The sequence below is a fragment of the Fringilla coelebs genome (genome assembly GCF_963513975.1).
Source record: "Fringilla coelebs genome assembly, chromosome: 2".
In the NCBI taxonomy this organism is placed as follows: Eukaryota; Metazoa; Chordata; class Aves; order Passeriformes; family Fringillidae; genus Fringilla; species Fringilla coelebs.
The window spans coordinates 98,373,153-98,398,798 of NC_140029.1; the positions used below are offsets into that span (position 1 = coordinate 98,373,153).

Sequence of the window (25,646 nt, forward strand, 5' to 3'; positions counted from 1 at the left end):
GAGAAACCTCATCAAGTGGAAGGTGTCCCTGCATGCGACAGGGGAGTGGAACAAGATGAGCTTTATGGTCCCTTCCAATTCAAAGCATCCTATGATTCTGTGATCTTCCAGATGCAAAAATTATCATGTTTGCCTTTCTCCTTGTAATTAATTCTCTCTTTTGAACGAGGTTATTTGAAGAATTTATCTTTCAATTACCTGTCAATTTATTTTACACTCCCCACCACATACTCCTCCACCAAAATCTAGGACATCCATTTCACTTAATGCTATTTTAAGTACAGCAAATAATACTCAAATGTGCACTAACAGTAATTTTTAATATTTAACTGAAATATTTCAACATCCTAGTTTTGCTTTGAGACAGTTCAGTGAACCTGCTCAGGACCCCACTTGACTAAGTGATCTTGTACACTGCACTTCAACTTTTCATCTTTCTATTTTAACAAATGCTCATCTCAATGATTTTTTTTCCGTATAACATGAATGGCAGAAAAAGGATAGAACAACACCCACACACACTGAATTATAACTTGAGACTTTACAGGCATATCTTGCCTCCTGATGCAGAAAGTGAGGAAACAGTAAAGAAATTTTGACAAGACCATAGGTGTTTCTAACAAAATGTGAGATCTTTATAGTACTAGAAGAAAAAGAGGAAGCAGACACCTCATATCAGAAAAAAAACAAACAAAAAACCTCCCAGCCTTCAAAGAGCTAAGAAAACAAAGAGCAAGTGACAGAAGCACGTAACTCATTCTGATGAAGTTACTGGCCGAACATCAGAAGGAAAAGAATGGCTGATCAATCAGTTCTCAGTGAGATTATAGATCCCATTCCCTGTCTTAAGGACATCTCCCAGACTTAAGAATAATCAGAATCTCCAGTACTACAACCACAAAACGCCCTTTACTTACGTAGAGATTTAACTGGAGGATCATTAGGATCAAGTTACTATCTTTTGTTACAATACAGGTGGGACTTTAGCTATTATATTACATTTTAGTTTGCAAAAGAAGCTGGAACTACTTTTTCATCTTCCTCCTGGAACAGGCATTTAATTCCAACACAAGCATTTAATAATTCCAGTATGTGGGCAAACAGCAAATACATTTTTCTTTACCTGGGAAGATTACAGCTTTACATATGGAAGCTGGAAGAGAAAACACTCACTAGTTTTTACACTCCAAATTTCAAGGTATTTTGACCAAAGTTTTGGATTCAAACTTCCTGTTCTGCACAGAAATAAACAGAGAGCAAACCTTCTCAAAGTGAGTATGTGAGAAGGCAGCATGGACAAAATCATCCTGAGTCATGCTTTTTATCTTAAATGAAAATAACATGCTGGACTAGCAAAAAAAAAAAATCCACCTTGTTGCATAGTGCACATGACTTTTTTTTCTTTTTTTTTTTCTTTAATTAAATCACTTTGAGAAAAAAATTTAGACAAGCTGCTGGAAGCAGAGTTTGGTGGTTGCGGATTCATTTTATTTTTAAGATGGTTCAACTAGCAATTCTTTTGCTTCCATACCCCAGAAGCCTTTTCTTTAATAATGAGTAAGAGTTTAGGAAAGTAAATCCAAAAGGTACTCATCTTTCAAGGAAGCAATCACCACCATCTGTTCACATTTGTCAAACACAGATGCAGTAAGACCAAGAGAGCAAGGGGTCCCATCTGCTCTGCTTCCCTCTCATGGCATGGAAGGGGACAGTGACCAGTCCCTGTGAGCAGACAGCCCACCAACACCCACTGCCCTAAGGAACACGGCCCACTGCTCAGAAATCACAGTCTTTCCATACAGGTTCAAATGAGAAGGACAAAAGTAGGGCCAACTACTTGCAAGGTCAGAAGCATGAGAAAGCCAAAAGCATAACTTGACAACAATCCAAACTTCAAAAAGCTCTTATGAGGATGTCACATCATCTTTGAAGACCTCCAAGGCACTTGTGCACCCACAGAACCGAATGAAGTCTTGCTTCCAGGATTTTCATCATCTGTTGTGGCAAGTCACTGGGCAGGCCCCATTAGGCATATCCTGAACAGCTTTAATTGACAACTACAGCACTTGGGCTAGACAACCAGATGAAAGACTAACTGAGGCTGTAAAGACAAAAAGAATCCCATGCTACTCTACACGTAATGAGCTGTTTCTGAGTGACAGGGCACTTATACTCCTGGGGTAAAGGTGTCTGTTTTAAATGACAAACCTATTCAATGGGATTGCTGTCTTCACAAAGAAGCACTTTTACTCACCCTGCTGCAAGGGCGGTGAAGAGAAAGGCAACATATGAGGAACACCCAGCCAGAACCAAAACGGAGCTGGGATGACTGCCAGAAGTCTCCAGGCACATCAGACCAGAGCAGACTTCACATTTCTTCACAGGTCTACTTGGCTACTGGTTAAATAACTACTTTCTCTCCTTCTCTTTTTTCTTTTGTAGCACTGTACATTGCTGACAGCAGCCCAGTGCAAATTGCTTGCCATAATTTAGTTCTCTAAATGCAGTAATGCATTCATATAGACAAGATGCAGTAAGAAGTGGCACAGTAAGGAATAGGACTTTTGCCAAATTTCACAAAGACAGCCTGTGCAAATGAAAGCCCTTATAGCTGAAAGAGCACAAGCAGCTTTAATAGCAGGGGAGAAAGCTTAAAGAGGTTCTGTAACATGCTCAATACTTTCCCCAGGAGCAACCTAAATTAAATCATCAGGCTACAAGCTTAGAAAAAACACTATTTCTCTACTGCTATAGATAAAAAATGATGTTCATCTGTCATCACTGTCATTAAGGTTTTACAGGAAGAATAAACATGGCTAACAAGGTGGGGTTTTAAATTTAAAAAAAAATTCTTTTCTTTCTCTTAACCAGGTTTCTGTCTCCTATTTACAGCCACAGAACAAAACCAACCCCTCCAGACTGCACACACATTTAAATGTTTTTACAAGAAAAAGAGATTAACCCTGACTCTAAAACTGTCCTCAGTAAATCCTAATTAACTTTCTAAGCACCTCTTCTACCTAACATTTGATGATTCATATGTGTACTCCAATGTGCCAAAGCAGCTCACTCAGCATAGTGGAATGCAACTCAACACACTATCACATCCGTATGACAATTTTCAGGTTTGTCATTTTGTTTGTTCAATTAGAAGAGGAAATGGTTTTAGGTTCTGTGAAATTCTGAGAGTATGGCTAAGCCAGGTTTTATGTGACAATTTAAGAATGTTGTACTAAATGCAATACATACTCTGTTCAACTCTGCAGATACTCAGAATGACTGAGATTTTTGCAACTAAGTTAGCAGATTCACTTGCCACATTATTCCAGTATTTTCCAATAAAATTAACAAGAAATGTTATCGAGTTTGTATCTCTTAATTTGCTTCAGCATATAGTTTCAATCTGCTTAATTCTACTAATTTTCTCAAAAGAGCTTTGCAAATTTACTTCTAACTTTCAAAGCTGTGGTACATATGAAAACACCTTCATGATTAGAAATATTAATTGTATTGTATCTTTTATAGGAGTATTTGTAGCCAGGCATTTTCTGGCACCTGAATCAGTAAATTGATTTGTCTTCCTTGGCCCTCCTAAGAAAAACACCAAGGCCCATTCCAGCCAAGCTAAAAAAAACCACAGTAGACAATCAGCTCAACATTTCACAGAAGGAAGTGTGTGACACACAGAATAACAATCAGGGTGTTTTCTAATCCCTTTATGCTCCTCTGCAATAGCACCAGCTCCAATCCCAGCCTTTTCAGGCACACGCAAAATGCACCTGTGGCTTAAATGATTCTGCAAGCAGTATCAGACTCCCCCAAATGGGCAAGAAGAGTAAATGTGTGGAAAGTCAATTCACAGAGGCACATTCAACACATGGGAGAAAAAATTCCTAAAAGCCAAATTTCACAAACTCTAAATCTTCAATATGTGGAGGAAGGCAGAAGGGCCACATACTTATGGGAAACTGATAGGCTTGATTGTGATGCTGTTAAAGATCCTCGTGGCTGTTGAGATAAGCTTCCTTTGACCTGTAAGGATTCTCCAAATGATTCCTGCCTCTAGGGCAATCACCATTCTGCCCTGCTGCAGCCTCTTCCACAGGCAGTGCAGTGTCATTTCAGAATGTCTTTTAATTGCTCTTTTCCTAGATGTAAATTAAAAGGCCATTTGGATAGTAAGTCTGCAGTGATCCTTTGGGTATGGAAGGCTAGGTAATGTTCACAAGCCCAGTATCTCTCAGCTGGTAGAACTGGCCAACGTCTCATCCAGTCACTGGTTATTCACCCCATGGTTTTCTTAACACAATACTGTCAGGAAGATATACATCTCCTGATGGGAATCTCTGATAAGGCAGGGTGCTCAGCCATTCACTGGCAACTCTTACCGGTTCCTTGCTTCCTCCCATCCTCCCCCACCACATTCAGTCATTGTACCTCAGCAAACTGAAACAATGCAGACTCCTCCGTTTGTTTTACTGCTCCCAGGACTCCAGGCTGTGAGGTGTTGGAAGAGATCTGTCAGGAAAACAATTATGCTTATATTACCTAACTGTTCAGTTTCAGTATCGCACTTCAACATGCTAAATTTATAATCTGTCATAAAAAGATTCCGGGTACTCCAGAGTATGCAAATGAGTCCCAACACACCCTTAGAACAAACATCTCTGCTCTCCAGGAAACACATAAACAGGTGATCTGTGAAATCGTAATCTTGAATTACTTTTCAGAGGGAAAATCCTCCTAGAGTCTACAAAATAAGCTTTTTTTGAAGGGTTTTTATTTGCCTGCTGATATATCAAAGAAGGGTTAGCAACAAATACTTAACACTGTATTGTATTTCACAGTTCAGTGGAAGACCTGAGACTGCAGAACGGTGGTGATGACAGAGCACAAATTGCTACTTGGTACAGAAGGTAAGCGCGGACAGAAACACAATGTGCGCAGGTATTTTGAGATACCAGATCTATCCCACACACGAAGGTAACTGCATTTCATACTGTTTAACTTGTGTCAATTAGTTTTGTTGCAAATAACACCTCTGATTAATGTTAGACTTCACTATAAGTATCAATTATTTTGCCTCTGACACACATACCTACCATGCACTGGTAAGGTGCACCCCCTCTACAGGATGTTTAGCATCTTTGAAAAATAAGACTAGCTAATTTGCATTTCTAATTACTGATCATCAGTAGGCCACTTCTAAACCACGTGTTTTAGCAGTGCAGGTGAGCCTGTTTCCTGGCACCCACTAAAATTTTTCTTCAATGGGTAAAGAAAAGCCCGAGGTCAGAAACCCTTAGCAAGAGCCTATCTGGCAGCACACAATTCCTGCCTACTACCACATGCGTCTGGCACCTCCCTCCTTCGGCACTGTAAAATGAACTGAAACAATTAGGTGAGCTGGTATTTGTCTTACTCTTTAAAAGATTCAGCAGTGAAATTCAATACAAGACACAGCTCTACTGACAGTATAAGCACACAGAAGCATCTCAGAAATATGGGAAGATGGATGTTGAATCATTACCACAGAAGTGTCACAAGTGATACTGGAATTAACCAATTCTAAGAAGCATCTAAGTATTGCTTTTCATTGCTGGCACACCAGGCATTTCCTCTTGCTAACAAGAAAAGCCAGCAGGCTGTTTAAGAGCCTAATTACAGGTTATCTACTTCACTCTGGCCATTATCTTTAATCAGAAATAAAGGATCAGTGCTCCAATTTACTTCTAATACATTTGAGAGACTCAGATCTTAAGCTGGAATTCAAGGGCTTGTGCACTGATGTTAAAATATCCAACTGAAAAAGAAGTCCCATTTCTTGTGTGCTAGGACTGCAATGTATTTGCTCCCAAAGTGATGATCTTTCAGGGAGGAGTATGAAAGCGCACAAGGCAATGGGTAATAAAGACACAAGTCAAATTCACAGCTGGTGTGAATACAGGTAATAAAAAGCCCTCACTATGACAAAATTTCTTTCCATATACACTTACTTAAAAACTACCCAGTGCCTTGTAAAATCAGTATCTATACAACTAAATATTTCTGTGTCATGCATTATGACTATTTCAAGTCATAAGTGATGCTTGCAGAGGGCTAGAGAGTTCCTTGCAATCTCATTTTTGTCATGTCATTTATATCTATAAAATCCATTCAGACTTAGATGAAATTCTTTCTTCAAAGAAAAAGAACAACAACACACACACCACAGCTGCACTTCTAGCAATAACTGGAGTATGCTGACAAAAATATTGTACACTGCAAAATTAAAGCACACTTGCATAGAGCTGTTTGGTGATTCTAGAAGAAAATTTTGGAGATTCAAGAACTAGAATGATTTTTGATGGAGCCAATTACTAAAGCAGCCACACTAGATTAGAAACATCCAAATACATGTTTAAAACCTTAGTTAGTAAGGCTCTAGTTTAAAACTAAGTGCAGGAATGAGATATCTCCAAATTACAGCTTAAACCACAGCTCCATTATTGCACCTGGGTTTCCACCAGGGTCCTAAACACACTCTCTTGCACTTCAATTCTTACCAATCTGATAAATAATTCAACAGCATAAACCCAAAAATGAGGGAACAAATAAAAGCATCAATTTTAGTTAAAGACATTTGACTTTTCTTGCAGCTGGACATCAGATGCTTCTTAAAAGGATACACTTCGAAAAAACTCCTTTTTAAAGAAACTCACCTCTGCAAACTGAAACAATGATGACTTCTGACAGGCTTCTGTAGAATTAGATGTATCAGACTGGCAAGTACTGGAGGAAACCTGAAAAAAGGATAGTGCAGGGTAAGACCTCAAAGGTGCTTCCCTCAAGCTAAAAAGAACAGTGGGGAAAAGAAACCATTTAAGAGGAGAAGGACAAGCTAATGTTTCACAGCCCTGGAAAGATTAAATCATATTTATAGATGAAAAAATTGTTTAGCACCCATTTTAATGCATTTGAAAACTGTCTTAGAAAAAAAGATCACAAAAATACCAGGCTTTTCGTCTCCTTTTATGATTCTGAACTTGTCAGAATAGTTTTATACAATAGAATACTCAATGGATTATACTGGACTACACACATGACCATCTTGTATTGGTGATGCTATCAACACTGCTATATCTGTAATTTGTGCTATAATTCTGAGTAAGATTACACAGAAGGCAAAAAAATATTTTGAAGACACAGATGATGACAAAAATACTAATTAGAAAAATAATCTCCAATCATAACAGCAAGAAAATAAGTACATAAGGGTAGCACAAGCCTAGAATTTCTCAAATCATGTACCTACAAAAACATTTTAGGGGTGCTTTTGAGAAGCAGTGCAAGAAATCATTATACAAAACACAAAGAAATGACTGTTCAAAACCAAAAGCCTTATTTGAATGAACATAGATCATCACCACGGTATTCTTATTAACTAGAAATGTGTTAATCAAGCATCATTCTGTAAAGGAATTCTATCAAACATGATACATTCATTAAGTGTCACATTTGAGTGTAAAAGATTTACATGTGCAACTCTTAGGAGAATGAAGTACTGTTAGTATAAAATAAGGTACATAACATGGCTTGTAAGAAACAGAAAAAAAGGAAGGAGGCTTTCTAAGATTTTATAAAAAGTAACAGGATGGAAATTTTTTCCCTAACAACTTTTTTCCCCCTCAAAATTTCAGTTTACTTAAAAAATTTAAAAATAAATGTGGGGCTTTTTCTTATTCATCACCTAAACAAGTAAATTAACAGCTTTTATTGGTGAAAGCACATGAGATTTAGCTACTGACTGCACCTGTTGTTAGCAAGCACAAAGCCCCACAGCACGTGCAGCTTGCCCTGATGCTGTTTGTCTGAGATCCTGAAGCACTGCAATAGCAACAGCAGCATTTGCCTTCGGGAATCTGCTACCCACACTCCCCTGGAAACACAAAATCCAAGTGTAGCAACCCAGAGGACAAGGGGAAATTCACCAACGCGACAATCTGCTTACATATACAAACAAACGTGTTTCTTCCCTGCCATAAACCGGATCAGCAACAGCGACTCCTGTTAAACACTGAGCAGGATGTTTTATCTGGGTACTATGGGAGTACAGCAACCCAAAGGGCCACAAAGAATGTATTTCTGCCTGTCTTCTGCCTTTTTAGTAGGTTGTGCTACTGTTTTCACTGATGTAATGTTTATTACTGACTTTTATCATGTTTCTGTACAGTCTGTTTTAGACGTCTGTGCCTCAACAGTAGTCTGGACTACCAGAAAAGTATCTGGCTGCTTTTGAGAGACCCATCTCCAAAGGTCTGAGACTCTGCAGAGGTGCAAATATGTAAGGTTGCTGCTTGCACGTTTGAGCATCCATTTGGCCACTGCACTGGTGGGATTCCTAAAAGAATAACCAAATTTTGGACTTTTTTCCCATATTTTCTGCAGTTCAACCAGCTGTTTTATGTTGCTTAGCTCTGAGTTTGGAGCCATTGAGCCATGGACCCCAGGAGCATCGTGATGGAGTGGCAGTACCCTTCCAAGAGGGGCTACCTGGGCTCAGCCCCCACAACACAAGCGCTGTCAGACACCCAGGATGAGCCTTCTCACTGCCTCGGAGGCCACGTGCTGGGGGCTGGGCACAGCTTGTATACCTGGTGGTACCAGAACCACTTGCTGTGGGTGGTGTGAAGCCAAGTTTTCTATGGGTTTGTGTGCAGAGGACAGATTGCTGGTGCTCAGTTACTCAGTGGAGGTGTTGTGGTTGAACCACTATGTTTTTCCTATCAATTCCTGCTACTCTTAAAGAAGTTAATGCTGTTGCTTTTGCTTGGCAGAGCACTAATTAGAGCTTGTTTCTTCTACTCTGCTGCTCCCCAAACATTCTTGACCTGTGGGAAAATTATTATCTCCAGGACTTCAACCATTTGCCAGGTTGAACCTGATCAAAGCATTAAAATAATTACCAGAAGGAGCAGATGCACAGATAGTGCCATTTTGTACATCTCATTTCCTGCTCTAATAAAATGTCATCATCCCATTTCTTCCTCCAAGCCTTCCCTTGAGCTGCACTGAGAGATTTTCAGATCAGAATCACTTCTGATTCACACTTTGCATAGCCCCCGCGTCACACGTAAGGTAGCCTTTTGCTCTCAAAAAGAAGGAAACCCTTCCTTTCCCTGCAGGTTACCACAACCCGGTCTGAAACGATCGCACCGAACAGGGGCGGAGGAAATCCCGGCCGGCCGCACCCTGCCCGGTAGACAGGCAGGCTTTGGAGGGCGCTGCGGATGTGGGGATTTCTGGGCGGTAAGCTACAGAGAGTCCACTAGGTGCTGCTGTAAGGCAAGGAAAGGGCCTGACGGACGAGTACGGGAGATCCGCAAGGAGCGTTCGCTTCAGCCTTGCCGCCAATAACCTGCGGCGAGGACCGGGCTTTGCCTGGCACAACCACAGCAGCTGGAGATGATCCGTCCGGCATCTCTGCTCAGGTGTTCAGTAAAATATGCTCACACACCGCTGTCTTGTGTAACTGATGAAAGCATCCAAAATGCACGGAGAAACTCACTCTATATCCGTGTCCTTTGCTTGTAAGGTCTGTAGCTTCTCTTGCCTATCTGCTTAGTAACTCCAGCTGCTGCCTAGAAATCAATCACCCACCAACACTGAATTCTGTTACCAGAAGAAACTCTCTAGTCTATTACAAAAATTTGCAAAACTGGGAACATACTGGCAACACACAGATATTGCAACTGAAGCCTCAAAACAATTTTGTAAATATCACTGTTATGCCTCTTCCCATCCTCCTGCTGGCTGGTCACTTGGTTACCTGACATCTGGACTTCTGACAGCTTGAAGATTAAACACCTCACTTGAAAAACCCCTATCCATTCATTTAGCATACACTTGCCAGAACATCAGCAGGTGTTGAACACTTTTCATTGGATCAGCAGGCCTCTAAGTACAATGCCCTTCATCCTCTCTCAAGTGCTGAGGAAAACTGTGCTAGTGCTGCCCTTCCCTCTGTTAACAACTTTAAAATTATAGGAGTGTGTAAGACCTGTGCTTACAAGGCCACCCAAGGCTGCATAATCATACATATGCACAGAAGTCAATATGCATGTTGATAGCTAATCCTGTGTCTGGCAGACCCCCAATTTAAGAACCATATATGTGTACATATATCTAAAGTGTATACACACATTTCCATGATAATTTAGACTGCATGTAATAATTTAGAGTATTCTTTAAAATATGACAGTGTCTGGCCTTTTTCTAAAAACAGGAATGCCAAGGCTTTAGATGTACAATGTGTATTTGCATACTCACAAGCATATAAAAACAATATATACATTCTCCATAATAAAGCAACTTCTGAACCTCTTTCACTAACCATACCTCTGTAATACCAACTCTAATACAACACAACTGACTCCTCCTGTCCACTCAAGAGCAAAGCAGCTTCCCAGATCTACAATGAATTCTTGAGCTGCTTTCTGAGTCTGTCATACCATCTCCTAGCATGTTCTGCTAACCTCCCAGATGCTGGTTTGAGATCATAAGCATGGAAGTCCAACCACAGATTTCCCTTAAGGCATATGAAGATGACCATCTTACATCTCTCCTGTCTACACACTTGAGGGTGGAAGACAGAAGAGCTGTTCAGTTATCCAAGTCTAAACAGATTGAAGATCATTACTGCATTTGAGAAACACATGCCTAAGAAATATTTGCTCTGTATCTATTTACTACTGAAACATAAGAAAATAAAGGACAAATGGAAGACACAGCAGGGCTGCCCCACAAAAGAAACTGAGAAAGTCTATCAGCACCTGGACACACAGCTGGAGACTTAACTCCTGCAAACACACAACGAGGAGGCCTGAACTTTGTTCATTTGGGTCCCTTTAAGAATACCAATCACCTCAATTGATCTGGAGGAAGTATTTTACAAAGGGGACCCTCAAAAAGAATCAGAGATGTGCAGTTTCCTGGGAAAGTGCTCTGTCCCTTAACCACTCATCAGATAGGGCAAGAGAATTAAAATACAGTAAATCATTAGTAAGTATGAGCTAAAATATGGCCCATCACGATTCTAGCAATCCCCCAACTAGTTTTGTCTGGGCTGTATTTATGATAATCATTTTGCTCTACATTTTTGGGGAAAGCAGATTACCCAGCTTGCTTCTTTGATGTGGAGGGCCAGGTCTCAAAAGGAGACTACAGGCCCAGAAGAGTTGAGCATAGTTTATACATAAAGTGAATATTTCATCACAAGTCGTACTGCACACTTCTATCAGGAAAACCAGGATTTACTGAGGCACACAGGAAGCGTGTCTTTTGCTCAAAATAATAAAGTTCCAATTAAAAGAACTTTTATGCACTAAAACAATCACAGAACATGCTTTTTGATTTGACTCTAAATCTACGTGTGTATTTCACTGCCATCTGAAATCATACTACTGAGGCTCTTGTAGAATCAAGACACCTCAGCTCTCAAGGTCATAGCAAAGACCTTTTTTAAAGGAATGCAGCATCTGTGACTACAGTATACCTTCCCTCACATTTAAACATAACAGCATAGTAAATGCAGCTTGTATGCTCCAAGCTGAGAGACTACAAGTTTGAGAAGGACAGTATAATTTTAGCACAAAATAATTTATTTCTTTTCACTTCTCTGTCAGCTTGGCTTGAATGTTTCTTAGTTTTCATGCTGCAGCACAGAAGGCCAGTACCCACACAGCACAAAACTTCCATGGCTAAAACTGGTGTGCAAAGCATTGAGGAGTCCTGGCAGTGCAGAAGCAATACATCTCAAATGCACTACACATATAGATTAAGTTAATTATTACTCTGCCTCCCAATAAAACCAACAACAACAACAAAAGGGAGCTCTCTCCTAGAGCTAGAGATTTATGGCAGTACAATTTACTATATCCAACAAAGAAGCCACTTTTGGAACAATTGTCAAAGTTGGCCTAAAAACCAGGATGTATTAATAATCAGTCTAAAGAAAGGCCAGAGATCTCTGCACTACTGGAGACATACAAAAGCACTTACTAGATTCCTTTGTAAAAACACGTTTGTGATGGCAACTAAACTACAAACTTCTTTTTAGACATAATGATTTAGTGAATAGGAGCAGACTGCAATACTTCAATTACCTGTTAGCACCTGAAGGGTTTCAGAATGTATATACAGTGATGCTGACTTTGTATGAAATTACTTGTTTATTCATCTGTTAGTGACAAGGCCACAGTTGTGTCAGGCACTGTACAAGCATACAGAATCCTTGCCCAGAAAAGCTTGTAAGTCACCTGTTTGTTAATGCAGTCAAGCGAATTTCAACCCTTTTACCTCTGACAATGACTCTTCATAGGGCAGGCTTGACTGGTATGCTCAAGTATCAGCAGAGCTAATACTTAACTATACTCCACCTACATTGACAGCTGGGATACAAGACACACACTTCATTCCCAGCTGAGGTTACCTGAGATGTGTCCTAATTTTAATTCCTCACTGGTCAAATATTCCTCTTACAAACTCTTTAAACTGAGAGCTCATGGTAAGGGAGAGAAGAGAGTTCCTTACCTCTTGTGCAGTAAGTGCATGTTCCCCAGCTAGAAGCAGCATACTCAGGCCTCCCATTTGTGTAGGATCTGTTAAAAGAATAAAACGAAGTCTTAAGTTGATTCATTTGCTTGTTTAAAAAACCTACAGCTTGCAACACGAAAGACTATTTGTCACAGACACTCTCAGCAAGCTGCCATAAAAGGCAGTTCAAGAGAATCACAAATAACCATTTCTGTACCCTCTGGGAAGGCTTTCAAAGCTGTTTGAAGGATTTAATTGGATTTGTGTGCTTAACACCCCATTGCATGGATTTACAATTCTACTGCCAAAGGTTTTATGTACTACAGAGATGAATATCTTTAAAACAGCAACTGTAATGATCTCACACATAAATATACACAAAGATGCTCTAATAATGCACAGGTTTGTAAGTTGTGGATGCTCCTACCAAGGGAGCAGTTCCTTCCTTGGTGACTGAACAAATAAAAGGATGGAACAAAACAACACGATCAAGCTCTGAAGCAAAATTTCTATTTTCATTTGTCTGTAATTTAGGGCTGTATTTAGTGGTGAAAAGTGCCAGCCTGACAGCTCTGAAGCATGAAGCCAGAACAGCACAAGCACTGGCCAGGCAAGCTGCCTGCCTACTTGTTGCCCTGCCAATACGATACATAATTGAGGAACATAAAATGGAGATATAAATGTTCTTTCTCCAAGTATTTGATACTGACAGCTTTTTCCCTCTAGCCTTCCTGCACCTCGGAGCTCAGAAACTGACAAGAAGTGAAAGCAATAAACTCTGACACTGCATTAGTCATGGAGTAGCTTTTCCACTCAGAACAGTGGTTGCTCTTCATCACTATGAAGACTAATTGTCTGATTTTGGGAGAATGCCTTGGGAGCAATGCAGGCACCTGATTTAACAGTGTCATGCAGAGACAGGGAGACAGACAGTGGCCAAATGTCTCATACAACAGCCACATGTGAGTGGAATTTTTTTATCTTTTCAGCTGACATGGGCCAAACATGTACCTGTAAACCTCCAAACAGCTTAAGGCTACAGATGATCACAGTCCAATTCATTTGAATACTCATCAACACTGTTTAATTCAATACCACAGATGCTGCCCAAAGTTTTCCTGCACACAACATCTCTCACTGACATTCCTAAGGCAAGTTTTTCCAATAGTCTTTTAGAAGGGTATTAAACAGAAACAGAGGAAAACAATGTAAATAAACAAGGCTCATTCACTACCTCATGGATAGAAGAGTGGCATATTATTAAATAGGATTAAACAGGCATCCTAAATAGCACCTAGCTTCAAACCCAATATTCAACTGAAATTAACTTTTTCCTTCACCACAATAAACACATAGAATGCACATGTTTTGGAGGTTTTAGTTTTTTTGAAGAAGTTTGCCCTTTTAAGTTAAAAAGGGAAAAAATGTCACACTTCTATGAAGAGACAAGGCACTATCAGAAGTGTATGATCTAGTAAGAGGAAGATACACAGAAAATGTGAAGGGCCAGTAAGTATCTAAACACAATTCATAAGTGAAATGATCCTGTCAGCAACAGCACTTTTTGCCATCCAAGCAGCTGATCAGAAACCATTCAGTCCTTCAAACCAGAGGACATCAGAGCAATTAGAAAGTGAAAAGTTAACACATATCTTGAAAAATAATGCCTGAGGAGGCAGTTGATTTGGAGGAAGGAGAGACTGGAAGAGATCTCCAGGGCCTCCATAAACTTACTGAGCCCCATATTAAACAGTAAGGCCTTGGCTGGTTGTTTTCTAGTTTCTTTACTCCCTTTGGAAGATGTTTGCAGGATTCAAATCTTCTAAGCATTAAGGGCTTTCTTCCAGGCTTCAGTTTACATATACTCAAGGCCAGGTAGTACATGTTTTTCTGGTACTTGCATCTCTAAGATTAGTAACTGTTTCCATAAAAGGTATCTCCCTTTTCTGCATTTACAGGACTTTTCCTACTCTTCTTCCACTGTTTTCTTGGTCCAAACAATTCAAGATCTCCCAATGTCATAAAGCACATCCATCTCCAATCATTTCAGCAATTCCTATAGCTCTCCTCTGCAGTTATCCCAGGTGCAGTTCTTCTTTCTTGTATATGGATGACTGGCAGTGCAACCACATCAGATGAGGGGGGTCCTGAAAACACTCTGCCCGACAAACTGCAGTATAGCCTTTTCTCATGCCTGCATCACCCTGATGACTCCCAGCTGCTCTTTTGTGCTTTATTTTCATTACCTGTTGGTCCTTTTCTCCCTCCCCAGCTTTGGCCATCTCAAGAACACCCAGTTTACGACTGGAAAATTCTTGCCTGTCTTCTGAATATCTGCTTGGCAGTTTTGGCTTTCTGCCTTTCAATTAAGTAGCTTATCATAAGAGAACAATGATGGAAGTGTGGTTCAGTATTTTTCTCCATAAGTAAGCAAAACTTAAACTGTTTATTTAAATATAAAAATTAGGAAGAAGGAAAAAATGACAGATAATTAGAAATAAAAGTTTAATGTGATGCTTAAACAACTTGAGCACTTATGCTGCAGCTGTAGCAGAGGGCTGGTGCTTAGATGTCTGCTCATGATAAAAAAAAAAAAATTCTTCTACTAAGGTTTCCAATTACAAAATAACTTCACCTAAGGGAAGACAAAATGTACATATCTAAACATTGCCATATGCTTATAGTGCCTTCTCAGCACAATGATGTTTCTCTTCTGGCACTAGGAGCTTACTGGTATGAAGAAGAATTTTAAGGGGTATTTTACAGAATTTATTCTTAAATCAACAGTACTGGGAAAACAGCACACACATTTGACTTGCAGAATGGCAGGCGATTCGTGACTTTCTCAACAGCTTTTAATATTGATGAAACTTAAAACCATCTCTCTGTTTGGGAATGACATACTTTGTTAGTACTGGGCTGGTTACAGACTCAGCAGGCTGGCTTGTTCTTCATAGCCATTCCTCTGTCAGAGGAAACAACTAACTGAGGAAGTACTAAGCAGGAAGAAGGCCAGCAGAAACTAGCTTCAACCAACTTTTACCTGGGTGAATAATTTAGCTTCTTTCTGAAAAACAAACTGTGTTTCTATAGGGATATAGCCTACTCTAAAAGTGTCTTTCTTCCAGCCTTTGCCTCACTAAAAAGCATTTTGGCATGGATGATTTTCTTCTTAAGCAAAAATATGCAAGTACTGTGAATCTCACACATTGGTATGGCAAAACAGCAGTGTTCTTCGCCCTACATCCTACACAGGTGAGCCATATCATGAGAAAAACATGCTCAATTACAGCTTCTAGGCTGGATGATCAAGGACACAACTAGTGGGCCTGCAGGTCAGAAGCCCAACGCTGGTGCCATACCTCAGCTTCTTGACATAACGGCAGGTCAGCATAACAAACTTAAATGTGGCATGGTTATTCTTATAAAGCCAAAAAAAAGATACAAACAGCTTGTGTGGGACTTACAAAAACAAAGTAAAATCTTACTGTCAACATATTAGATTTTCCAAAGTAAAATGTAATACACAAAAAGCAATCAAGACATGGTTACCAACGACCAACAAACAAGACAGACTTCCTGGCATGACTCTAGACTCGTATAAACCCTGTCTTGAAGAAGTTACCTGCCTTGAAAATACAAGTGAATCAGTGCCATTTCAAAGGTAAAAGTGTTTTTGAGATCATTCAGCTACATTCCAGCTCATCAGCTAGAATACAGCCTGGATTTTAAAGAGACTGTTCTGCGTAGAAGAGTGATAGTTGAAATGAACTATCATGTGAAGTCAAGCAGAGACGAGCACAGTGAACATATTTAGCATGAACTGGTATATAGCTGACAAAGCAGTAATCCATTTGGCATGGCACACTTGTCATGATGTGGATGCTGCTAACATCTCCGTCAGAAGCTGTCTTTATTTTATAAGGTATCTTATACCCAAGATATTGCCAGCCTTCACTGGCATAAGGATTGGAGCAAGATCCTTATGAATCACCATGCTCATTGACTCAGCCTGCAGGAAAAAAACCAAACTATCACAGGTAGCCCTCAAGGACTGTTTTTAGATATAAATGGCTCAATAGATAGAACAATGGATTAGTTTCTAATTCTTAATTTCTCTGTCCCCTACTCTGACAGGTGTTGATTCAAGACCTCAGTGCTCAAAAACTTGACATTAGGCTAGCCCAGCAGGGTCACTGGAGGATGGATGAGAGGTAGATTAAGGCTTGTTACTCATTCTTTGTGTTAAGTCAATAAATATTTAAGGAACATAGAAATGACTCTTCTAAAAGCAAAAGCAGAATGGTCTGAAGGGGCTTGTGATTTTTGAAACTGCTCTCCCATATACCAGAACTATGCAGCATGAAACACTTATTTTGATCATATTTCACAGTTCCTTAAGAGCCAGAAGAAATTTCATTACAGGCATTTTCATGCCACTATACCAAGATATACATGCCTCTTTATTCCTTTTCATTCTTTTAAACTTGTTCCATAGAACCATTTTCTACTCTCCAGCTCAATCTCTCTAAGCAGAGAAGTCCTATCTGCTATACACCTGTCATAAACCAGGTAGGATATGACAAAAGTTTCTAATTTTATAACTACTGATGCATCTGAAACTTTAAACAAGCAAAGAAACTAATGAACCAACCAACCAACCAAACAAACAAACAAAAAAAAAACCCAAACCACAAAAAAACCCAAGGGAAACAAAAGGAAAAAACAATGGCAGGGGATTTTTTTTTTTTTACCTTGACTGCTAGGTTCTTAAGCTGCCAGTATTTAATGTCCCTGTATTTTCAAGGTCACGATTACAACGGTTCTGCTATTTATGGATATCAGTGAGAGATTATCTGCTTTTCACCAGTTCAGGTACTCCACCTATACTTCTTCACATATTTCTTTTTTTTCCCCCCAAACGTTTAGAAGTTTAGAATTTGCTCCTCCAAGATATAACAGGCAATAGAGCACATTTAAGTGAAATTAAATTATGCTTCTCCTGATGAAAATAGAAAAGTGTTAGCCACACTGATACATTATTCTACAAGATTATCACATCCAACTTGAGACACTCATAAATTATTTTTGCAAAGAGTAAATTACTTAAAAGAGTACAGCATTCTATGAAAGAGAAACCAAATGCACACAATCAGCACTTTCCTTTTTAACCAGAGTAACCAGAGAATGAGGTCTCTGACAGCAGATAAGCTGGAATCGAAAAATCAATCAAATGTGGGCCCTGCTGGGGGTAAGAGTTACAATGCCTCATATCTTGAAAATAAATCATGCACTATGGAAAATTTTAGAAAACTGTTACACAGAGGTTTAACTACAGTTTTGGCAACTTAATCTGGGACACCACAGTACCATGTGTAGTCAAGGAATCAGGTATCCCAATTCAGTTTCTATACCACATCCCTAGAGCTACAGCTGAGTACCATGGATAGAAATCTCACCTGCCATCCCAAAGTTAAGTTGTGGCATTTCTTCACTTTTGGTTACTTTCCTTGGGCTCGGTAAGTCTTTTGCAGAGTCTGATGCAATAGCCCATAGCTTTTTCCTGTTCGTAACACTGGATGCCTGGGTTTTCACAGGTTTGTTGGTTGTGGGGCACCACTTGTACCCCGGGTTTGCTTTCATAAATGCATCCTTATACTAGAAAAGAAAACAGAAATTACCAGTCATTACATTATACTCTACACAGGGCAACCAGAGCACACTGCATGTAAGAGGATTTAATACAGTAACTAATCCTTAAATATCTTGATTTTTTAACAGTTTAATCACATGCTTAGAGTCCGACCACCAACACAATTTGCCAAGAAGAAGTATTAAGATAAGGAGACTTGTACTAAAAAAGCGGGTTTTCTCTTTCCTCTCCTGAAGGTCTATTACCCAGAGCAAGCTGAAGTTCTGATCCTGCAAACTGCTCCCCAGTGCTTGTATGCTCATGCTCTGAGAAACAGATACTTGAATTCTTTGCAGATTTACTTTCCAGTTTGAATTAAATAAAAACACACATTTAGCAATAAATGCAGCATGATGCCTTAACTTGCACTAATTCTTCTCAAATAGTTCTGTATTTTAGAATATGAATATATGCTTTCCCAAACTGGGCACCAAAACCAAATTGAAACCAGTATAATGTCATATTCAGTATCTTGTGATAACACCATCCCAGTGTTCCTTCCAAAATGTACCATGCTGTACGGCTGCATAAAACAAACTGTGACCATTTAAAACATTCTTTGGCCTTGAGCACCCAGCACACATCTCAGGTGTTTGCTGTGTTTTTGGAATGAGGCAGCAAAACAAAGGAAGCCCAACCACACATGGGCAGTGGGGGAAAGGGTTTGGATCCCACAGTTTGCGGGGGTGAGGGAAAGGACCAGGATCTATTTTATTCACAAAACAAAACCCCGACATTTTCCAAGAATTTTACTACCCACATTAACCAAGATTTTTGAATGTTAACAGTAACAGAAAGACCGCATTTCAGTATTTTACATGTGTTGCTATGCAAGGTTGAGAACTGGCAAATCAGAGGAACATGCCACACATTCCAGCTGCAGATGTTTGCCTAACAACTGATAGGGGTGTACAGCACTTGCTGCTGTACAGCACTTGCTGCTCTGGGAGCCTACCCAGGCAGTAGCAGTGCTCACCACAGGGAGAAGGAACCCAACACCCCTTCACGACTGGGTAGCTCCCAGGGGAAGCACAAGACCAAAAGAGCAGCTTTGTGCTTGGAAGCACATGGCAGGGCAGATGCAGGAAGTTTGTTCTGTGATTACACAGCTGCCATCAGTCCCAGTCATGGCACAGAGAAGCACCTATGTTTCATGAACATGCATGCACAGAAACATAGGAAAAAAATCCCTTGGGCATCAAATACAGAAATAGCACTGAAAGCCTTGTCCTCTGCTAGAGCCACTACAGTGTTTTACCAGCTCAACAGTCTGCCTTGTGGCAGGGTCACCATTGCACACATACTGCTTTCTTTCATTTCTATCTTCACCTTTGAGCTGGCACTTGCTACCTCCAGACCGTAGCAGAGATAAAAACGTTTCGGTTTACAAGAAACACAGCGCTGAGTGAACCCTGCTGTGGGAAGTCCTGTATTTATAGAAATGGCTATAAATAATAAAAATCTGCAGGGATCGCTGACCCACATACATGCTGTATTTTCTGAACAGGGTGTATGTATTAAATCTGCAAAGTAAGGACTGCGACACTGCTCGCCTCACTCCTTTTCCTGTTGCCTCAGTTTGCTTTGGGAGCTCAGTACACCCCAAAAATAGCCTGGTGGAGGGAAGAGATAGGAAGGGGAGGGTAAGGGAAGAGGAGGAAAGGAAATACACGATGAAGCAGCTTTGCCTTCCATTGTTAAAGCCACAGCCCACTCACAAATCATGTTTCCAGCCTGCAGAGTGAAAAGCAGAGTTGCTAGCAATGAGCTACATAAGCTCTTCATATCAGCAATGCTGCTTTGAGTAATTGAATTATTCTATTGAGTAATTTGACAAGCCGACAGGCTGCCCATCAAATGAGAGCTAGGATCCATGCCATTTGTGAGACAAGGCTGCAATAAGCTTTTAATCAGTTTTCAGTAAGAGTCATTCAAGTGAGCTGGTCTATTAATGTCTTTTTTTTTCTCTGCAAATCCAAGAAGTGAACATTAACTGCAGTTTCTGAAGGCAAAGGAGCAAACTGAGGGAGGACAACTCATTGGAACTGTTCAGTTTTGACACATAAAATAAAAAAACCAGAAAATTAAAAAAGTTAAACAATGGCCAAGAAGTACTTTATATAAATGCATACAAGGCCCTCATCCAAATCTTAAAAACCCTTTTGGTATTGACTTTTGTGACTACTAGACCAAGGCATAAAACAAACAGACTTTTCCTACCAGGTCATGAGAAGATAAATTAAACGAGCTACAAAGTAACAAGAAAAGGTCAAAGACAATAGTGTAATCTACTGCTTTCCTCCCTTTCACCAACTGTGCAACTTAACACAGCCAGTCTAAGCAGATGTCTAAACCGGTATAAAAAACACCCCCAAAACACAAGCAAACAAAACCAACCAAAGAAAACGACAAAAAAGGCAAACCCAAACATAAGTACCTAACCTGGAATGAAAGACACCACCTTGCTTTCCACAACAAATGGCAGGGACTGCCCAGCAGGGTCATGTTCTGAAGTTTCAGGTAAGAAATAGAACAAGATGTGTTTGTGGAATTGGTCTGATGCCCTATTTCTGTTTCGTGAAAGCCTGGAGAATGTTATGTTATGCAGCAGGACAGGCGCCCCTTCAGAACTGAGGTTAAAACTCCCCAAGTTGCTTTCATCACCAAATAAAAAAAGATTTGCTTCCTCTATTTGTGGTAGGAACAGGAGCTCACACGTGGATTTCAGCTACACCTCAGGCTAGCTGCTAGCACGTGTTTGATTTTAAATGTATGCTATTAAATGTCACACAAATCCCAGAGACCTAACATTAAAAAAATTCCCCAGAAAATACAGCACTCCATTTTTCACTCCTGAAGGATGCAGGGTTTGCATTACACACGTTATAGTCCATACGTCAGCCAGTGGACTTGCCAAACTCCAGCTAGCAAGCCAGGACATTTGTCCCCTCCTACCCTGAGGAGCTGCCAAAGCAGTGGCACCACAAGGCCAGCAAGCTCCCAGTGTGGCTGACTGGACCTGACACAGCACTGGCCGAGGACCAGCAGGCAGAAGTGTTCAGCTCGGCCACTGAATGGCAGCAGGATCACACAATCAGTGAGGTTGGAAAAGATCTCTGAGAACAAGTTCAGCCTACGGACTAACACACCTTGCCAGCTACACCATGGCACTCAGAGTACAGTCTTTGCTTAAACACCTCCAGGGCTGGTGACTCCACCACCTTCTGGGGCAGTCCACTCCAATGTCTAAACACATTTATCAGGCTGCTCCCTACAGGAAACAATGCTGACTGCCTGGACCTTGCTGGTGCAAAGACATATTTAAAAATGAAGTGTCTTCTAGCAAGGGAATAGGGCTTGAACAGTAGCAATCTCACTAGATACTTTCTAAGGCAGCTGAACACTCCCAGGAAGTTCTGTTAGGGTTAACAGAAGAACACTACCCTTAATACTGAAGTGAATAAAAATGCTGGTGCATATTTATGAGTGGCCAGATTAATTTCTCTCAGTGAAGGAAAATACAAACAGTAACACTTCTGGTTCCTTTTTGAGTATGTATCAACTACTGGGCTTATATCCTAGACAGTGATAATTTCAAATTTAAGCTGATCTAGGAAGTCTGCAGGATAGAAATAGAAAGCCTACTCATAAAGTAACACCAGCAAAAGCAGACATCAAGCTCCGCAGGTGCAGCACCAGGTCTCCAGGGCAGTTGTTGCTACAAGAGACTAGAAACCACAAGAGGGAAAATAGAGGGAGTGTGGGGCCAGTTTTTCCAGATAATTAAGGTACCCAAGGTGCAGGCAGGTACATAATGGGATTTTCCACAGTGCCTGAATGAACTAGAGAGCTGGTGAGCCTCTCAGGGAGTCACGGACAGATGTCCATCTACTAGGAAACGTCTCATAACTCAAGCCAGCAAAAAGTTTGGGTGCCCCACTATCTCCCAAAATGATACATCTTGCATACAGTTAGACATATGTAAGTAAATATACAAGTGCCTTTACGTGCATACTGCTGAGGTAATATCACTGCTAGTAGTAAGCAGGCAAGAAATTGAAACCTTCTTTCATGGCATGTGATCTAACCTAAATGATTTCGGGAGCTATAGCAACAAGTAGTAAAAAAACATTCTAGAGACTGTAGAAGAGCAGGAACTATAGCCACTGCAGGAAGGACCACTTCTGTAAGGCCCACATGTATCTCTGCAGGAGCGGTTGGGATGCTCAGGGTATACAGGACACATTGTAGGGGTAGCAGCTATGATAGAGGGCTCCCTGTGTCCAGCCAGGACAGTGGCTACAGGCTGCGCAGTGGAAGTCAAAGGACACTGAAAAGCTACATTTAAGCAACAGAAGATTACTCACTGTATCTTAACTCTCAGTGAGCTTATATAGGTACTCAAAGAGAAGACCATTGGTACAATGGTATTTTTATAATCTTTCAAAAGATACTCACCTTGATTATTAAATAAATTCTCTTTAGAAAAAAGCAAAGTACCAACAGGTGGTTCTCACTACAGTTGACATTAACCTCTTTTTGAAAGTCTCAGCAGTAAGCCTACCTACAGGTGAACGTGCTTGACCTGGTCTATGTGGACCTGCTTGAGCAGTGGGTTGAACAAGACCATCTCCAGAGGCCCCCCCTTTCCAACCCCAACCATTCTGTGGTTCTGTGAAATGCAAGTATTACAATAAAAGGACCAATCCATGCACACAGAAAAGGCTTGCTGGTGAAGAAGGCTGAAATGGATTCAACAGCACATCATAGCTGCTCATTATTGCTGTAACATACACTGTTTAAAGAATAAAAATTATATGCTATCTCTCTTCTAGTTCTCAGTCTCAGTACTACTTATAATGATGTAAACTACTTAGATTTATTGTTCTGCTTTGACATTGAATATTCAATTTGTTCTTCATGCCAAAAAAAAAAATCACTACAAGAACAATGATTTCTAAACCAAAATGATTAATAGTTTCAGATCTGTCACTTCATACAGAAGTTCTGCAATTATTTTCCTTCTTAATGAACAAGTTTCCTTCAGCAAGACAAAAGGCTAAGAAAAACAATCGCACTGGATTTGTTTCTTCCAAAAATTATTTATTTATCCTCATCTTTCCTTTCTCTGCATCTGTACTGAATCTTCTAATTGCCCTTTCTCCAGACGTTTAGAAAAATATCGCTAATCTATAAGCAGGAATGCAGAATGAATCTGGAATGGTTGGACAAAGCTGAGACTCAAATGTTACTATACTGTGCCACAGATGAGAAACAACAGAGGTCCTACAGACCCTGCTTAAAAAAGATCTGCCGTGCTAAACACTGTTTTTTCTTGTGGACATTCCAATGTTCACATGAGTTACTGAACAATCGGACCTTACAGCCTCTTAACAGTAGCAGACACCTTCAGATCCCAGGGCAGGCATTGGTAATATCAATAATTTTATAGCTATCTACACTTCCCACAGAGTGCTAGCATACTCAACAAAGGAGAGAAATGCTTTTCCTTCTCACTGCTGTTCCTTTATTTTTATTAAGATTGAATTCAAAGGTTACCCACAATCTGTATCATAAAGGTAGTCACAGGTATCTGTTTTGGGGTCAGGTTATCAGTCCAAATAATTGGCTGTGCTTTTCTCACTCTACCATTAATAGCCACAGCCCTCTTGGCAACAGCTTATCAAGAAAGCTATTTCTTAAAAAGGCTCATTTGAAGTTTAAGTTGACATAAAAATACTTTGTGAAATACAGGAATAAATCTCCTTTCCTTGCTCCTGGTTAATGGACTCTGATTAGGCACTGTTATCTGACTTGGTATTGGGCTCACCAAATCTTGCTTCATCAGAAACTGGTTAATGGGGAATGTACTTCAAGAAACACTAGTAATTTTAAAATTCATTAGCATCAAAGGTAAAAAGGGACTACATTTCTTGACTGTGCCATTGGTTTGGTCCACCAGTAGCTGGCATCACCGATAGAGAATTCCCAGGTAAGCATCACTAGTCAGCTGACACAGAACTGTACGTTAGCACTTACAATGGTCACTATCCTTGTGTTAATGCTTGTACTGCAGAAATTATCAGGCCATACAATCACAAAGTGCATGTAATTATAGCAATGACTACTGGAACCAGGTTAGTTTGTGTACACAGAACAATTGCTTTCCATTCTGGTCCAAAGGATCAAGTGAATCAAAGCAAGAACAGCAGCTGCTCTGGGCACCATAATCCCATGGTGAAGCTGAGGAACAGAGGGAAGAGAAAGATCCCACAGAAAACACTTAATACACAGAGAAAAAGAAGGCAATACATAATGAACTCCCTTTACATCCACCATTCAGACAGAACATACCTCCTTGGCCATGTCAGTGTATTTCTGTTTTTCTTTTGGATCTAGAACAGACCACCAATCTGCCAAGATCTTGGTTGCGCCACGATTATCGAGGCGAGGGTGTTCTTTCCGCACAAGAGAGCGGTGGCGTTTGCAGAACAAGAGAAACGCATTCATTGGTCGGCGAGCTCGTTGCTCTGAGGACTCGTCATCTTCAGTCTCATCAGCATCCTGCTCTAAACCATCAGGGCCAAGGAGCGGCACCTGGCAGAACCGAAAGGGAAGGGGCGTAAGCTCAGTTATCCGCGTTTCGCACAAACACTGAGACTGTGTGCGCTGCATGGGAGTGAGGGAGAGGCACATGGATGCACCCAGCTGTCTACAAAGGCCATCCGTTGCATCCAGACCCTGCAAAGTTCTGTATCAAACCTCCTCACCTGATAGTCCCACGTTCATTCATGCTCTCTGCAAGACTTAACGCCAACTTCCAAGTGGAAAAATTTCTAAGCTGAGGAGCATTCTCTACTAACAGTCCTAAAGGGGCTGGAAGGACAAGATCCTTCCTGCTCTCCTTCTGACATCCTAGAAATTATCTAAGTGGGATGAGGCAACCAGAGCTGCCTTAGACCTTGATTATTCATGTTCACAACTACAGAGCACACAAGGAGGAACAGGTAACAGTTTGTTAGTTTGTCCGTTCTTTCCCCATCTCCTGCTGGTCACTGCTCAGTCTGTGAGCAGCACAGCAGCACAGCCACCACAAAGGTGCCCAGCAGAGGCAGAGGGCAAATCTCAACAGAGTACACTGCCAAAATGTGCTTTCTCCACTTACAGGCCGTCTTAGTATTCCTACAAGGGACAAGCCACAGAACTTACTGCATGAGACAGAAAACCACCTCCTACCTAACTGCGATGCTGCTATTTTATACCATGTTGTGAAAGGACCTGTAAGATCAACAGAAAGCACCATCAGAGAATCAGGCTCTTGCTTATCCTTGTCAAGGTCACCCTCTCAGTGTATAGCTCAAGGCAGTTTCCTCAACACTGA

At 40.5% G+C, this 25,646-nt stretch overlaps 1 protein-coding gene across 9 annotated transcripts in view; it reads right to left on the minus strand.

Moving 5' to 3' along the window:
• Positions 1-25,646, minus strand: part of BBX (BBX high mobility group box domain containing) — a 137,794-nt gene that overhangs the window by 36,187 nt on the left and 75,961 nt on the right. For 7 of the 9 annotated variants that reach the window (XM_084200923.1, XM_084200921.1, XM_084200918.1 and 4 more), the window contains 5 exons: positions 24,620-24,862; positions 18,033-18,231; positions 12,571-12,638; positions 6,702-6,782; positions 4,438-4,518 (listed from right to left, as the gene is read on the minus strand). In XM_084200923.1, the coding sequence (XP_084057049.1) occupies positions 4,438-4,518; positions 6,702-6,782; positions 12,571-12,638; positions 18,033-18,231; positions 24,620-24,862 (672 nt within the window). The remainder of the gene's footprint in view (positions 1-4,437; positions 4,519-6,701; positions 6,783-12,570; positions 12,639-18,032; positions 18,232-24,619; positions 24,863-25,646) is intronic. The other 2 variants (XM_084200922.1, XM_084200919.1) reach the window with 2 other exon arrangements.